This window comes from Pseudorca crassidens, chromosome 1, assembly GCF_039906515.1.
Source record: "Pseudorca crassidens isolate mPseCra1 chromosome 1, mPseCra1.hap1, whole genome shotgun sequence".
Taxonomy (NCBI): domain Eukaryota; kingdom Metazoa; phylum Chordata; class Mammalia; order Artiodactyla; family Delphinidae; genus Pseudorca; species Pseudorca crassidens.
In genome coordinates this window covers 37689284-37705105 of record NC_090296.1, presented here as the reverse complement: position 1 = coordinate 37705105, position 15822 = coordinate 37689284, and the positions used below count along the sequence as shown (strand labels likewise).

The following is a 15822-nucleotide window of genomic DNA, read 5'->3' as shown; positions in this document are numbered from 1 at the left end:
GGCAAAAAAACAGCCCTAATACAATAAATAAGCCAAATTGTCTTTACCAGGTATTGCTTGGAGTGAATGGACTAATGCAAGAATTTTCCTAGAAGTAAAATATGCCTTCAGTAAAATTTCAAATGGTACAATTTGCTCTTTCCACTTGGCAATATACCTTGGAGGTCTTGCTCCATCAGCAGTTTGGGATTCATCTTGTTTCATATGGCTGTGGAGTATTTAAACAGTGCTTCTGATGGACACTTAACCATTGTTTCCTGGTTTGGTAGCTACAGGCCCAGGCTGTGGGTGAATAGGGACCAGGATGGGAGAAACGGTATGATCAGTAGAGATCAGATAAATAAGCAAGTGATTTTATTGGCACGCTGTATCTGGTGATGTTAACAAGATAAGCTGTAGGTAGGATAATTTCTCATCAGATTGGAGATATATTTAGAGCCTGTTTCTCATTATATAATGAAAAGCTACTAATTGAGTAGCAGACAATGATATGGGTAATAACTTACTAACTGTCACTTAAGTGAGTTCAAGGATGACAGGTTTCTTTCCTGTATGAGGTACTGGATACATTTTTTTTTAACTCAGATATGGCATCGGGTTCTAGTTGTATTCTAAAGAAAAACGACAGTGCAGTATTTTATTTATAGTTCTGTACTCTGTGAGTGTGTGTGTTGGAGGTTGGAGATGAGTTATATGTAATACACCTTACAGAAATCTGCCCTTCAAATACAAAATCAGTTCACCTCTTACCTCAAACCACTCTTCAGTTCCCTTTCAGTAGTCGGTTTTTTTTTTTAAGAAAAGCAACTGGGATAAGATCTTACAAGTCCTTAAGATGGCCTTTATTGCTTTTAACCTATCACTGATTTCATTTCCAGTTACTTCCTAATAAGACAGCTATTCTACCCTGTCTTCATCTAGATAAGCTCATCTTATTTTTGCCTGAAATTGTTGCAAACTCCCAGATCTGCTAGATTTGAGAAAACTTGGATCTCAATAAGTAATTGCATCTCAGTTGGTTATGAGTGGCATGGATTTCTTTTGGCTTGTTTAAAGTTCAAAACTGACAGTAAGCAGGGTTAGTAACTCATCTGGGGATATAAAACATCTTCACAGCCTGGTATTCAATGAATGAACAAAGATAAATTGAATTCTTAATTATAACTACTATAAATTAGATGCTTCTGGATTTTCCTGTTTTACAGCTCTTGTCTCTAAGATCTTGACAGCTTAGATTCAGCTTTGCTGTTGTGTCCTAATAGTGCTTTGCTTAATAAGTTTCAGTGGAAGCTATAGAAACTTAGAGGTAAAATATATTCTTGGAAAAACATCCAAAAATGGGTAACTGAGGTTTACTCTCAAAGATCATGATCCTATTGAAGAAAAGAGTTAAGTACAACTACTTTTCAGTAGTTCTTCCCTTCATCATAATAGGTTCTTCATCTGCCTGGGAGGGGCCAGAGGAGAAGGCAGGAATTGTGCATCCCACGGGACCTCACCTCTGGAGCTCCCAGGAATGCCGTTGTAGGTAACATTAAGCCCACTCTCATTGTAACACCTTTCATTAGTGTTAAATGCATTGTACACAATGGATTATGTGTACAAATAAATGCTTATGGTGCTTTTCACTAAGGCTAGGAACTTGTTTAAAGACTCAAAATGTGTGAAAATACACAGCCTACCTAGTCAGGCAGGAGGGTAGATATTGCCTGTGCCCTTTGCTCTGATCAGGACTGGAATCGTGAGGAAAGCTGTCTCCTATTCTCCATGCCCCGCTTGAGAGGAACAAGGTTAAGCAGCCACCTAGGAATATCCTGAAGGGAAACATGGATAACTTGTAAGCTACTTATTCTTGGAAATATATATAAGGTATAAAGGATGGATGGGGCTGGGTTCCTGTGTTCTGACCTCGATGGCACACAGGTTGCATCATCTCTGCCTGCCTTCTAGATACTTATGAAGACACGGGTTTGTGTCTTGGGCCTCTGAGAGGATTTGGCAATGAACCCTTTGATACCCAAAACTTTTCCAGGAGTGGGTTTGGGTGTAATGAGGTTTTCCTCTCTCAGTTCATGTAATTTTCTCGCCAAACGAGATTCACTGCACAGTTTTGAATCCTACTTTTAAAATGTGGTATCTGCTGTGACTTAAATATTCAGTGGGGCGATTTATAATGGGAGTACCATAATTTAAAATTGGATTTTGCTACTTTGCGTCTGAGAAAATGGGAGGCTTATGACCCTGGTCCCCTCCCCATCTGCCAGCCCTCTCTTTTCTCGGTGGCCCCCGATGTGGTCGCGCGCCAGGGATTCGCGCCAGGCTGGGAGCGCCCGTGGCTGGGCGAACTGCTCTCGGAAAGACCTTCCGATCACCCCCTCACCCTCCCCCGCGCCCACCGCCCCTAGCCCGGCCCCGTCCCGCGCCCGCACCCTCCGCGCGCATTGGTGCAGCCGGCTGTCTGTCCCCGCCCTCTGGGGGAGGGGGCGCCGCGGGGCTGCGTTCTCTGCAGAGGGCTGCTTGCTCCGGGTGCGACCGTGGCTTCCCGCCTACCCGTGCGCCCAGCCCAGCGAGCGCCCCCGCGACCTCGGCGACAGCGTCGACCAGGGACCCCGGCGCCCGCGGTAAGTGAAGAGGGCGAGTAGGTTGCAGGTAAAGGGTGCGGACCGGTGCACCTGCGCGGCAAAGTGGGCGGGAGGTGCCCACTGGACACCGGGAATCCGGGCCGCCCGAGGTGGCCGGAGTGAGAATCGGGAAGGTCGTTTGTCTGCAGAAATCTCCAGCCAGCGCGACCCTCGAAAGCTCTGCCCACATCTATCCTCTGCGCGTTACAGCTCGTGTTGCTGGTAGCTTTTTTCCTTCTTTCCCCTTTTGGGGGAAAATAGAGTGCCGGGTTCCTGGACATTATAATTGTGCAGATAGCTTGAAGCTGGGTTATGTCTTCCACGCCCGCCCCAGCACTTTCCTTTTTGAGTACTTTCTGCTACGCTCTAGCTCCTGCCATAAGGCGATTCAAGCCGAAGGAGAGACGCCCTCCTCCAGGCGAAAGCTTCGTGGTCCACACCTGGCGCTGGGAGAGATTCACTGCTTTCCCCAGGAAGTGGCTGCTCTTTGCCTCCGTGCTTCTCTGCTCACGGGAAAAGGGGAAGGGGTATTTTTTGTGGCAGTAGACTTGCGATTCTATCAGGAAATTACAACAGGGACTTTAAGATTGCCCAGGCGATAAAACTATTTGTGCAGGTTAAGGGAGAATCATTTGCAGTCTAATGTCCTGCAAAGTTTTAGTATCTACAGGCTGCATTTTCCCCATTTCAGTTAGGTTTTGTTTGGGTATTTATTTCTGCATCATGATATACATTTAAGTGAGCTTCTCAAGCAGTTGTCTTTGGGCAATCCAGATTAGTTTCAAATGATACATTCCTAAACATGATCCGATTTCAGTATTTCTATTAGCTATACAGCCTCTGGTTAATAAAAACTCTCAGGCACTGAGAACTCACAAGAGGTGACGAGACTTAAGGAGCTATAATCAGCTGTGGTTCTTGTGCTTATGGAAACATCGTATGAGGAGGGACACTGTAAAATGTTCATATTTTAGTTCCATCATTGTTCTAGGATGACTTTGCCTTTCTGTCAGGGGCATGGAGTATGTAACACTCAACCTAAGAGAATATTTACTTAGATCATGAACTGATTTTCAGAGTTCCAATTCCTTCTGTGGTTCACAGAATCAAGAGCTACCCAAATAAACCTTCAACAGTGAAGGATTTACAAAAAAAAAAAAAAAAAAAATACAAAGAAAGAGTCCCTTTGCTTATTTTAGGACATCCATCAACTAAAATTCATAGGATTTTTGTTAGGTGATCACCTCACGTCTCTATTCATTGGTACCCTCATACCGTTCTGTGGATTGATTTAAAATATACCTTTATATTTATATGTAACTAATCAGTTTGCCAATTGCATATCTTATCAACTTATTTCTGGCTTTCAAATTAGTTCCAGAACCACAGAAATAAAATATAAAGAACTGCAAAAGCTTAAATTTTAAAATAGCAAGAACTCAGTCTAGTCTTGGTTCAGTTATCAGTTGATGGGCTACATTATGGTAACACAACCATTTAAGCAATTTTTAAATTTTTTTCACTAGCGAGTCTAGTGCAGATTAGCATCTCCAAACAATTCATTTTTCTGATGAAACTCTTAAAACCCAGTTCCAGAGGACGGGCTTTAGAAACAGGCAATCTTGGGTTGAATCTGAGCTCTGTTATCGATTAGCTGTATAATCTAGAGCAAGTTACTTAACCTCCCTAGGCCTCAATTTCTTCATCTGTAGATGGTGATACCACCACCTACTCTGTAATGTTGTGGGACGATTAGAGATGTAAAAGTGCTTATTAGCACTTCCTGATAGACAGGAGTTGCTCAATAAATGTCAACTATTATTACCATTCACTCTGACCTTCAACTATGTGCTCGTTATGGAAAATGTCTGAACTGCAGATACTTAGAAAAAAAAGTCAAAATTACACAAACAGATTTAAGAGTGGAGAATGACAGTAATGTTAAAAATTTCCCAAGGCATGTATGAAAAGTAGCACCTCCTTCATGGAACATACATTTTTAGAACAGAAACCTTATGGTATAATGGAAAGAACATTAGAGAGTCAAAGTCTTCAGTTCTAACTCTGGCTATGACCTCATCTAACTGTGTGGCTTTTAGCAGGCCAGCTGCCCACTCTGGAGCTCAGTTTCTTCATCTGGCTCGACTTGAATAATCTCAAATAATCGCTAAGATCCTTTGCAACTTCAGAGCTCTTTACTGCATTAATAAAAATTACACCCTGCCCTTCATTGTGTTTTGTTGTTCATGGTGGTGTGGTGGTTTTTGTTTGTTAACTTGCAATTCAGAGTCATAAACGATTCGTAAAGACAACACAACTCCAGAACTGATAAAATAATATCAGATTTGCAGAGTAATCCAAAATGAAGTTTTAACAAACAGACAGCAAAAGAAATTCACACTGAAATCTTTTGGATAGGGCAAAAGTAAACCCCAATTTTTATTCTCCAGTCATTTTAGTAAGTTATTATATGGGAAACATGCCCAGTAGAACCATATGCATTCAACTGAAATAGTCTCTATAGAAAACAGTAGGCTGATGGTGAAATAAAATACCACTCTCTTTTCTCTTATCAGGTTGACCCTTAAATAAAACAAAAATCTATCCAGTAAAAGGGCTTTCATGAAGAAATTAAAGAGATAAATTACAAGTAATAGTGAAACAAGGCATTTTTATAACTGGAAAAACCACCTAAAACAACTGTATGGAGTAAGACGAAAGGAGTGATTACATCGGGAAGAAATTTTACTTAGTGTGATATTTTTGCCTACTTTTTTGTCATAAAAGGCTGCTAAGGAAGAGAGGATACAGATTTCTAGAGAAAGAAAGAGTGTAATATAAAAATGGAGATCACAGTTCCTGAAATACAAGTAGAAAGCAAGGATGAGAAGAGATCAGCAGAGGTTAGTCCTCAGAATGAGAGGCAGGAGGAAAGAGCATCGACGCTTTGCTTCAAGAGAAGAAAGAAAGCAGCCAAAGCAATGAAGCCCAAAGCTGGCTCTGAAGCTGCTGATGCAGCAAGGAAGCGTCCCCCAGAAGCAGGAGCTTCTTATCAGCCAGAGCCCCCCGGGGGGGCCTGGGCTTCCATCAAACGCCTTGTAACACGCAGCAAAAGGTCAGATTCTTCAAAGCAGCCAAAGCCCTTTGAGGCCAAAGTGCAACCTGAAATCAATGCTGAGGATGATAATTCTAAAAAAAAGGCAAAATCCAGACTCAAGATTCCCTGTATAAAATTCTCAAAAGGGGAGAAAAGAAGTAATCATTCCAAAATTATAGAAGACTCAGACTGCAGTATCAAAGTCCAACGACAGGCTGGAAGTTTGGATACAAAAACTCTGACCCAATCAGATGACCAGGCAGCAAAGACCAAGTCGAAGCAGGATGTAAGGGAAGATGTCTCACAGAAAGGGAGTGATGAGGTCTGTGAATCAAATGTGAACAACAGCATAACTTCTCCTGGAGAGAAAGTGATTTCAGTAGAACTTGAGTTAGATACAGGGCATTCTGCTATTCAAACAGGAACTCTAATCCTTGAAAAAGATATTGAAACGCTTGAGGAAAAACAAAGCATTCAACCTCAGCAAGCAAGCCCACTGGAAACTTCAGACACAGAACACCAGCTCCCAGTGGTTTCTGATGTTCCTCCCTCACCTGCAGTCCCAGATCAACAAATTCTGGAAGAAGCCAGAAACAGTATCCTAGAAAGTGGACCAGACTGGAAAGACCGTGAAAGTAAAGAGACTGTTGCTGAGGAGAGCAAGCCGAAAGATACTGAACTGAGCCAGGAATCAGATTTTCAAGTAAATGAAATCACTGCAGAAAAACCCAAACCAGAAGAAAGCAAAAGAATGGAGCCAATTGCTATTATTATCACAGACACTGAAATCAGTGAATTTGATGTTAAGAAATCTAAAAATGTCCCTAAGCAATTCTTAATTTCAATCGAAAATGAGCAAGTGGGGGTTTTTGCTAATGATAGTGGTTTTGAGAGTAGAACTTCAGAACAATATGAAACACTCTTAATAGAAACAGCTTCTTCTCTTGTCAAGAATGCTATCCAGTTATCTATAGAACAGCTGGTTAATGAAATGGCCTCTGATGATAATGCAAAAAGCAATCTTCTACAGTGACTTAATTTCCACATCATGGGAGGGAAAAAATGCTTAATGGTAAATTATTTTACATATTTGTGGTATTTCTTATTCAGTAACAAATGAGAGATTTAACATCTGTAGAATTTAAAGGTACAGTTCAAACCCAGAAGTGCTAAAGAATTAAGTTGTAAAATCCTCCCTTATCACTGAAATGTAGCCACTTCTGGATTGAAGGAAGTCAGTACAGATTGCAATGAAAAGTAATATCTAGGAAATTGCTAAAATGGTTTGTGGAGATTAGACTGCCTGGGAGAAGCAAGATGTATTTATTGAGCACTTGCCATATGCCATAAGCTCTTTAATGTCCTCTGATGTCACAAAGCCTGGTTTCCTTTTAAAAGTTCAACACTGTGTATAGGTTAACATCGCATTCTGTTTTCAACAACTTTTTTTTTACAGTGCACTTTTATGTTGTATAAAATGGTGATAAGGTGAGCTATTTTTGTGAATGTGTGACTTATAGCTGTTATACTCCTAGGTAGTAGTCTTACCTCAAAAAAATACTGCAGGGCTTCCCTGGTGGCACAGTGGTTGAGGGTCCGCCTGCCGATGCAGGGGACGCGGGTTCGTGCCCCGGTCCGGGAGGGTCCCACGTGCCGCGGAGCGCTGGGCCTTTGAGCCATGGCCGCTGAGCCTGCGCGTCCGGAGCCTGTGCTCCGCAACGGAAGAGGCCACAACAGTGAGAGGCCCGCATACCGCAAAAAAAAAAAAAAAAAAAATACTGCAAACCAAAAAAATAATAGTTTGATTAAACATGAGTGGTTTTCTAGTCTTGCTCAAGTTCCTTACAAAAGCCATTCACAAATTACTTCAAACAGGCAAATAATTACCAAGTGCAAAGGTGTGGAAACAGGGAGTGCATTTTCCATCTCCATCTTTCTTCTGCCACAAGCAGACCTGTATAAAAATCCACTTGCGCACGCGGGCTTCCCTGGTGGCGCAGTGGTTGAGAGTCCGCCTGCCGATGCAGGGGACACGGGTTCATGCCCCGGTCTGGGAAGATCCCACATGCTGCGGAGTGGCTGGGCCCGTGAGCCATGGCCGCTGAGCCTGCGCGTCCGGAGCCTGTGCTCCGCAACGGGAGAGGCCACAACAGTGAGAGGCCCGCGTACTGCAAAAAAAAAAAAAAAAAAAAAAAAATCCACTTGCGCATGGGATCATCTGCTGAAAAGCTAAAAACAAAAAACAGGGTTTCCCTGGTGGCGCAGTGGTTAAGAATCCGCCTGCCAATGCAGGGGACACGTCGGGTTTGAACTCTGGTCCAGGGAAGATCCCACATGCCGCAGAGCAACTAAGCCAGTGCACAACTGCTGAGCCTGTGCTCTAGAGCCCGTGAGCCACAACTACTGAGCCTGCGTGCCACAACTACTGAAGCCTACGCAGCTAGAGCCTGTGTTCCGCAACAAGAGAAGCCACCGCAATGAGAAGCCCGTGCACCGCAACAAAGAGTAGCACTCGCTCACTGCAACTAGAGAAAGCCCACACGCAGCAACAAAGACCCAACTCAGCCAAAAAATAAATAATTTTTTTAAATTAAAACAACAAAAAGTGGATTATTTTCCATCCAGGAGAAGACAAACTTCCCAAGTAACAGATTACCACATATAACACACGATTCGTCTTGCAAGATTAAATCTCTGGAGACTGTCTTCATCAATCTCTCCTCAAAGAGGGGAGAGTGGACTCAAAGCAAACCTGGCAGTAAAAGTCGTAGGAAATCATAATAATTTAGTGAAAATATTCATGCTTGGCTAAGAATGAGCCAAATACATCTTTCATTGTGCCTATGTGTTGAGAGACACCAGTAAAAATTTTACACGGATATTGAAAATAAACTTTTTCATCAGTAATTTTAGTCCAACTAGTCCCTTACAAAAAAAAAAAAAATGAACTTAATATAACAATGAGAAGGGCTTGTTTGCATTTTATTCAGTTATTTAAATCATCGATCTCAATGATTGTCATATTTTTTGAAAAAATAAGTAATTGTTTCAACCTTTCCTTGTGTGAAATGACCCTAATACTGCAACCCACTTCCGTACCTCACAGGTCAGGGTTCCTATTGTACAGTCCTCCACTGTCTAAACTGAGTGACAGTGTCACTCTGAAAGTAGATGAAGTAATGAAGAGCTTTTGCTTGAGTTGTAAGGTATTTGTACATTCTTGGAGAAAAGAATGTACATTAGATGATTTCAAATGATCTGGTGACTTCCTGCATTATTTATGGATTGCATACAGAAAGTATGTGCTAATTTGTCCCATAGAATCTTTGTTTCTTCCTGTAAGTACATATTGAGACCTCTGGCAGAAGAACCTAATCTGACTTTGGAACTGAACCAGATAATGGATATTATTAGCAAGATTCTTTGCTGAAGTGTAAATGTATTCCCCGTATTCCCCCAGATTTTCCTACCTTCATGCTTATAACCTTGGGGGGTGGGGTGGGAGGAAGAGGGAAGCTACCAAAATCCTTCAGTTTCACAAGATGAAAAGTGGATCTTTCAAAACATGACCCAAGAAATCAATTTCATTTAATTGTATAATTTTTAAACATTTTTTAAAAAAAGACTGCTAAGTCATCCTCCCTAAAAACTCTTTTTAATTCACTATATGTGGTGCTAATGGACTTGGACAGCTACCAGCAACTACATATTTAAAAGTGAGCAATTTAAAAAGACTGATTAAAGTTGGTGCATTTAACAGTGTTTCGAAGAATCCTGCCTTCATTTACTGCAAGGATGGCTCAAGCCATATACTTTCATTGTAAATTTTTAGTAATTTCTCATGAATAAGCAAAAAGTATAACATTTACCAGTTATTGAAAATATTTTGAAATGTGCAGGTATATTTATTTGGGAGTTTTAAAAACGTGAGGTAAATATGTGTAATGAAATTCTTCTAAGAAAGTAACATTTTATCTAAGTAGTCCTAGGTTTCTATTTTTTTTCCACTGTGGTGTGGTACATATTTGGTTAGAATGTATTATAATTGATAGTTTTTGTGATGACATGTGTACTCTATTTGCATTCATTCTTAAGTGGTTTCTCCTCAGTCTTTTCTATTGAGAATATCTGGTGAATTAAATAAGTAGGATCCAGTTTGAAAAAGGATTCCAGAAATTAATTGGTCTCAATCTGATTATATCTGCTACATGGCCAAATCCCACTACTATGAATTGTAAGGTGATCTAAATTGTTTTGTTGTTATAGAAATAATTAGGAATCAGATGACTTAGAAGTTTCTCATATTTTTTTTATTTTAATGGTATTTATTTTAAGCAATTTGACCTTATATGCAAGACATTAAATGAATATAAATAGGTTCTTATTCAATTCACATCCATTTGACAATATTAAAATATCACTTAAAAGGCAATTTAATAACACCACATTAATTTTCCTTTAAATTTGCTGTGGTATAAATGCTGCTTTTAGTGAACATTTATTAAGTAGCTGGGATTCAGTTTCTCTTTGAACTCGATTTTACAAGGCTGGTTGGTTTATCAGGTAACTTCTTCAGCACATTATCTTCCCCCTTTTAAGATTCAAGTATTATTCAGTTTGCTTTACAACAAGCGAATACAAAAATCCTCCTCTATTTTGTGTAGCACTATTCACTTAACATTTTCTCAAATTACTTTATAGGATATAAAAATAGTCCCTGGTCACATTTAAGTAAAGGTAGCAGAAAACAGAAGAACATTCAAAGAGGAATCATGTTCCCTGCCACCTCCTCCACCTCAAGGAACAATAAGCATTTGGTACAAATGGAGTTCTTCAGAAAAGCTGTCAGCATAATTTTCTTTGAAGATAATCCATCTGACAGCACGAAGTTTGTGATCTTAATTGGTCTACTATTTAATGAAGTCTTAAAAACTCTGATTTATTTCTGAGCGATTACGTTATTTCACCAATATGTGTGAATAGCCTTCCAGCTAAAGGCTTTTAGAAATAATGGATCATGAGAGGGCACCAGTCGAATCTGGCTTCTGCAAAAAATCCAGAGTTAACTTCATCCATAAGTTTCTAACTTCAAGTTGCCTTATTTTTTATAGTTAATAATTAATTTGGGGGGATTTACAGCAGAATTAACATAATTATTAAGCTTTAGAATCCATTGTTTGAAAATACCCCTTTAATGTCAACTTTATTCAAATGTGTGAAGTCTGCTTTCTAATTTCACCTGATACTCAATACATTAGGGGTGGACTTTTCTGCCTGCCCTTTCTGCATTTTTAAACATCCTCATTTAAGGTTTAGCGTTTCTTAGTTTCAAATTCCTGTGATGTTTTATTGCTTCACAAACATGAAGTTTCTCATTATACAGAATTCAAAATTTCAGTATGTAGTACATTTTATGGCACATTTTTGAAGTTTTTTTGTAATCCTTACTTAGTTACAAAAATTTAACAGAAAGAAACTACTTAAATTTAGATTAAATTCAATTTATTCAACATGTGTTGGGTATGACACATGCCAAACACTGATAAAGGGGACAGTCTCCCTGCCCTCGAAGAGCTCAACCTAGGGAGCCGCAGCAGCTGAAACTTGGACAGGGGTTAAGGCAAAGAACCACAGTAATGCAGCATCGTGAGTGCATGGAGACTAAAGAGAAAGAGATTCATTTTGTCTGGTATGAGGAGATGGTCATATAAATACAGGGGCAGTTTGATAGCATTCGGTTGCTAAATAGCTTAAAAGTATATTCCTTCTGATTTGTGAACAGGTGCAGAAAAAAGCCTGCATAATGTTACATATTTATAGTAGTTCTTTGTAAAAATGTTAAGTGGATGAGCTATTATGAAAGCAGAAGTTCCAATTTGTATTTCTCATTAAAATTAGTACTATATTATTGTGGATCAGATGCGAATATTAAAGAAATCATACTCTGTAGAAAAAAGGTTTCAAACCTGAATTAATATATGTACTGTTAATACAAAATAAATGTTATATTGGCTCATGTTTATTTTATTTATCCAAATCTTTTAAGAGAAACGTGGTATAGTACATTAATTTCCTAAAACCATAAAGATCACACTGAAACTACTGAGTTCGTACCACCAAAAGTTCTATTCTCCTGAGTGTTGGCCAAACTTTACAAGACATGCCTAAAAGAGCCCACCTCCAGCAAAGAGAAACACAAACACCTCGAACTTGAATTCAATTTCACTGAAATAATTCCAACTAAAGGGCAATTCTGACTTTGATGCCATCTATGAAGTTGACAGAAGTGTACTTGTTTTCATTGTCTCTTGCTATTGTCACTAGTTGTCTTTTCTGTATTAACCTATAAATTGGTAATAATCTGTATGGTTTTCCAAATTACTAAGCAATCTTTATGTGGAAATGCTTATTCAGATGGTGCCTGCTAAAGCTGGGTGTTTCAAAAGTTCTGTGTTTATTAAGACACTGATTTTCTTCCCTTAACATCAGCAACCCTGTTTTTTTCTTAAGCACAGCCCATTGACAGTAAATAGGCACTATGAAAGAATGTGCTTTCCAAATCTTGGGACCAATTTAAACTTGATAGCGTCTTAAAAGTCCTAAAACTAAACTTTGTTCCAAAATAAAATGTCTTGTTAAGGTACACTGTACATAGGGTATTTAATATTTCACACTTTGCAGAATTTAAAAAATTTTATTAAATCACATCTTTCTAATTTAAGAGAAAAGTACATAACCTTTTGCAACACTTGTCCTCTCAGGCAATTCTGCCCTTAACGCTGAATTCTGGAGTTCCCAATCCCTTGGAGAAGTACATACCTTTCTTTTTTTCCCTGAAGCTTGAGATCACTGGAGGCTAAGTTCCTGAACTTAGGGAAAAAAGCAAGTATATGTATATATGTACATGAGCACACTATACATTCACAGAAAATCCTCAGCAAAGCTGGGCACAGACACTACGAACAATTAAGGAAAACCTACGTGAGGGGAGGATGGTGGCTCCTAGGTTGGGAAACTCCCAAACTTAAAACTGTCTCTGTAAAAAAAAAAAAAAACTGTCTCTGTAAATTCCAAACTATCATAATAGCAATGGTAGTGGTGTCCAGCAGTTTCTGCATGTTAGCAAGACGAGACGCACTTTCCTCACAATTTGTTTCGTGGCTAGACTCAAATAGGACTTTTGGCCTTATCTTGATATTTATGACAGTGCAATTATAGAGCAGAGATTAAGCCTTTCCTACACTTTTCACAGCTATACTTGTTGCCATAAAAAACAGGCCTTCCAATTCCATATTCCTGGGAGATAGGGAGCACAGGGTGACACAAAAGCAGATGCAGTCATTTGTACACTTGTACTCAAACCTTTTATTCCCAAATCCCTACTTTGACATCTGTACCTTCAGAACACAGGAAGGTCCAGTCAGTATAGCTACAAGTGGGTCTCTGGACCATATCTGTGATCAGTCACAGGTAAGAGTAATGCAGCTACAGGCATGCATGCTCAAACCAATCAAATATCCTCATATATAAATTACAATGCAGAGGTTCCGTGTGGAATAGCCATTTGTGGTATAAAAACTTAACTAGAGGACTTCCCTGGTGGTGCAGTGGTTAAGAATCTGCTTGCCAATGCAGGGGACACAGGTTCAATCCCTGGTCCGGGAAGATCCCACATGCCACAGAGCAACTAAGCCCGTGTGCCACAACTGCTAAGCCTGCGCTCTAGAACCCGCGAGCCACAACTACTGAGCCCTCGTGCCACAACTACTGAAGCCCGCACACCTAGCCGGTGCTCCACAACAAGAGAAGCCACCGCAATGAGAAGCACGCGCACTGCAACGAGTAGCCCTCGCTCGCTGCAACTAGAGAAAGCCCCCATGCAGCAACGAAGACCCAACACTGCCAAAAATAAATAAAATTAATTTATTTTAAAAAACCCAAAACTTAACTAGAGTATTTCTATCCCCCTGATCAAAATAACTGGTTAGAACTCTTCTTGTACTCTGTGAAGGCTAACATGCACGGAATGCCAAAATAATTGGTCGCTCACTATTCAATTCAGGTGAAAAAAAGTCAACCTTTCAGATGTGCCACAAACAGCCTTATCCGTAATTTGGCTTATTTCAGAGTGAATTTCAGAATTACCTTTTTAGTTTCATGGGTTTTCTTCTCTATACTCAATATCTGGCTGGTGTTTTTTTCTGACCTATGGAAGGATTAAAAGTGAATGATAATCATCATGGCTCATTAAGCTCCAAGACTTTCTATATTTATCTGGGTGGTCTTAACCTTTTTTCATTAAGGTACAATTTACATACAGTAAAATACGCCCTTTTTAGTGCACAGTTCTACACATTTTGACAAACACATAGTTGTGTCACCGAGGGAGTATTCATTTTTTCTTATTCTGATTTCATTGTTCTTTATACCACCTGTGTATTTTAGTTTAATATAATTTCCTGGCTGCATCAGTGAAAACTGCTACTTGCTGCAGAAATTCAAAATAAGGGCTTCTTAGACTCAACATTTAACCCAGGATAAGGAAAGGCACGGCTGCCTTGCACAGCTGTTCAAACTATACAGCCCAACTCCAGAAGCACGCATTTGGTGAGTGACGCCCCCTACAGTTTATTGTGCATAATTTGCATGGCTCTATGTGGTGGGTCTGAACATAACCACCAGTTTGAGAGATCTGCAAAACTGGTGATGTTAACAGTGAAACAGGAAATGTTTTAAATTTTAAAAAGGAGCCTTCCATTTATATGCCTTTCCTCCCACACTTTAAAATGTTGTGATAGAAAGAGAGGACAGGTACCACCGAGCTCACAGCAGACTATGCACATATGTGAAAGAAGGGCAATGTTGGGAAATGAGAACTGGTCCAGTAAAAAAATCTTTTGAGACTCACTCCACTGGAATCTTTGGTCTGCATTTTAAAACCTTTTCCCTTATCTTTGCAAATGTATCCTTTTCCTATAGAACCACCATAGGTTCTTTAGATTTTCCTCCCTACAAGGCACTTAGTACAAATGCCAGAAACCAAAAAAAAAATTTTTTTTCAATTAGGTATTTTCCTACATATGGTTTGGACTAAGTACCATATGGCTTCCACTACAGAAAAATGCGGCAGAGCTAAATTCACAAGATCTCATTCCTCAAAGGCCTGTTTGGTCCACAAAAATCTAACATGAACCTTCCTGAAATTCAGTAATAGCATAGATCAGACAATGGATAACAACTGCAGCTGATGAAGGCCTCCTTCCCAGGCCTCCTTCCTGCACAAGCCTCTCCCCCAGCTCCCAAGAGAGCAAGGACCAGTTCAGTTGTGCAGAGAAGCTCTCCCAGAGCACTGCTATTCCTTCAGATTTCTGACATAAAAGGACACCAAGGTTTTCTAACAGCTTAAGGGAAGATCCTTTATTTCCATTATTTTGATACAATATCACCAAGTTGTTTCAATGAAAAAAGTTTCAACATTATATAAATACTGGAAGAGAATTTATCTGGGAGGAAGCAGGTTCATTCTCCCAAGTTGCCCAAGCCCAAGTTGGCTAATCAGTTGTAAAATAAATTTAAGAGAAGCATTTGGTGATGAGGTACAAAGTCCTAGGATAATATTAATAGTAAATTGTAAGCAGAAATTATGGGGAGGAAAGGGTAGCCTGTATTCACTCAGTATTGGAAGGTACAAGAACTCTATTAGAGAATGTCTCAGCCGTCTCGGAGAATGAAACTGGTGGAAGGAAGTGAGGGAAGAAAAGGATAAAGAACAGCAGCTTAGAAAGCCAGTTGTTGAATCACAGTTGAAAGAGAAAGTAAATTTCAGAAAATAATATACAGGCCAAACTCCGAGGTTGTGGCTATGAAGAAAAGAAGCAAGAGGTAAGAAACTAGGGAGTATTTACTCAAATGTCCCTGGATTTATCTCTTGACCAGGTAGAACACCAAAAACTGAGTCTGATGTCTGATTAGAAGAACAAATGTGATTGAGACTAAAATTCTGAAGACTTAATGTTAAAGACTTACAAGAATCCTCAGAAATGCTTGATATAACAAGCACACTAAATGTGATATTTTAAAAAGTTATCTGCTTCTGTACAGGTA

General features: G+C 39.7%; 2 protein-coding genes across 3 annotated transcripts in view; one reads left to right on the top strand and one right to left on the bottom strand.

Annotated features, from left to right (window-relative positions):
- The first annotated feature begins 2485 nt into the window (after positions 1-2485).
- AKAP5 (A-kinase anchoring protein 5) lies at positions 2486-11736 on the top strand. The gene is made up of 2 exons (XM_067733686.1): positions 2486-2621; positions 5198-11736. Exon 2 carries the CDS (start codon positions 5465-5467, stop codon positions 6749-6751), a length of 1287 nt encoding a protein of 428 aa, XP_067589787.1. The 5' UTR covers positions 2486-2621; positions 5198-5464; the 3' UTR covers positions 6752-11736.
- ZBTB25 (zinc finger and BTB domain containing 25) overlaps positions 7462-15822 on the bottom strand; it is a 32624-nt gene continuing 24263 nt past the window's right edge. Inside the window, exons 6-7 of one of the 2 annotated variants that reach the window (XM_067733671.1) lie at positions 13864-13924; positions 7462-12587 (exon numbers count right to left, since the gene is read on the bottom strand). In XM_067733671.1, the coding sequence (XP_067589772.1) occupies positions 13874-13924 (51 nt within the window). In that variant the 3' untranslated portion in view covers positions 7462-12587; positions 13864-13873. Of the gene's footprint in view, positions 13925-15822 lie in introns of both variants that reach the window. The other variant, XM_067733661.1, reaches the window with a different exon arrangement.

What these genes read in the sequence shown, in the direction of transcription:
- AKAP5 (XM_067733686.1), top strand. Translation starts at nt 5,465, where the DNA reads ATGGAGATCACAGTTCCTGAAATACAAGTAGAAAGCAAGGATGAGAAG.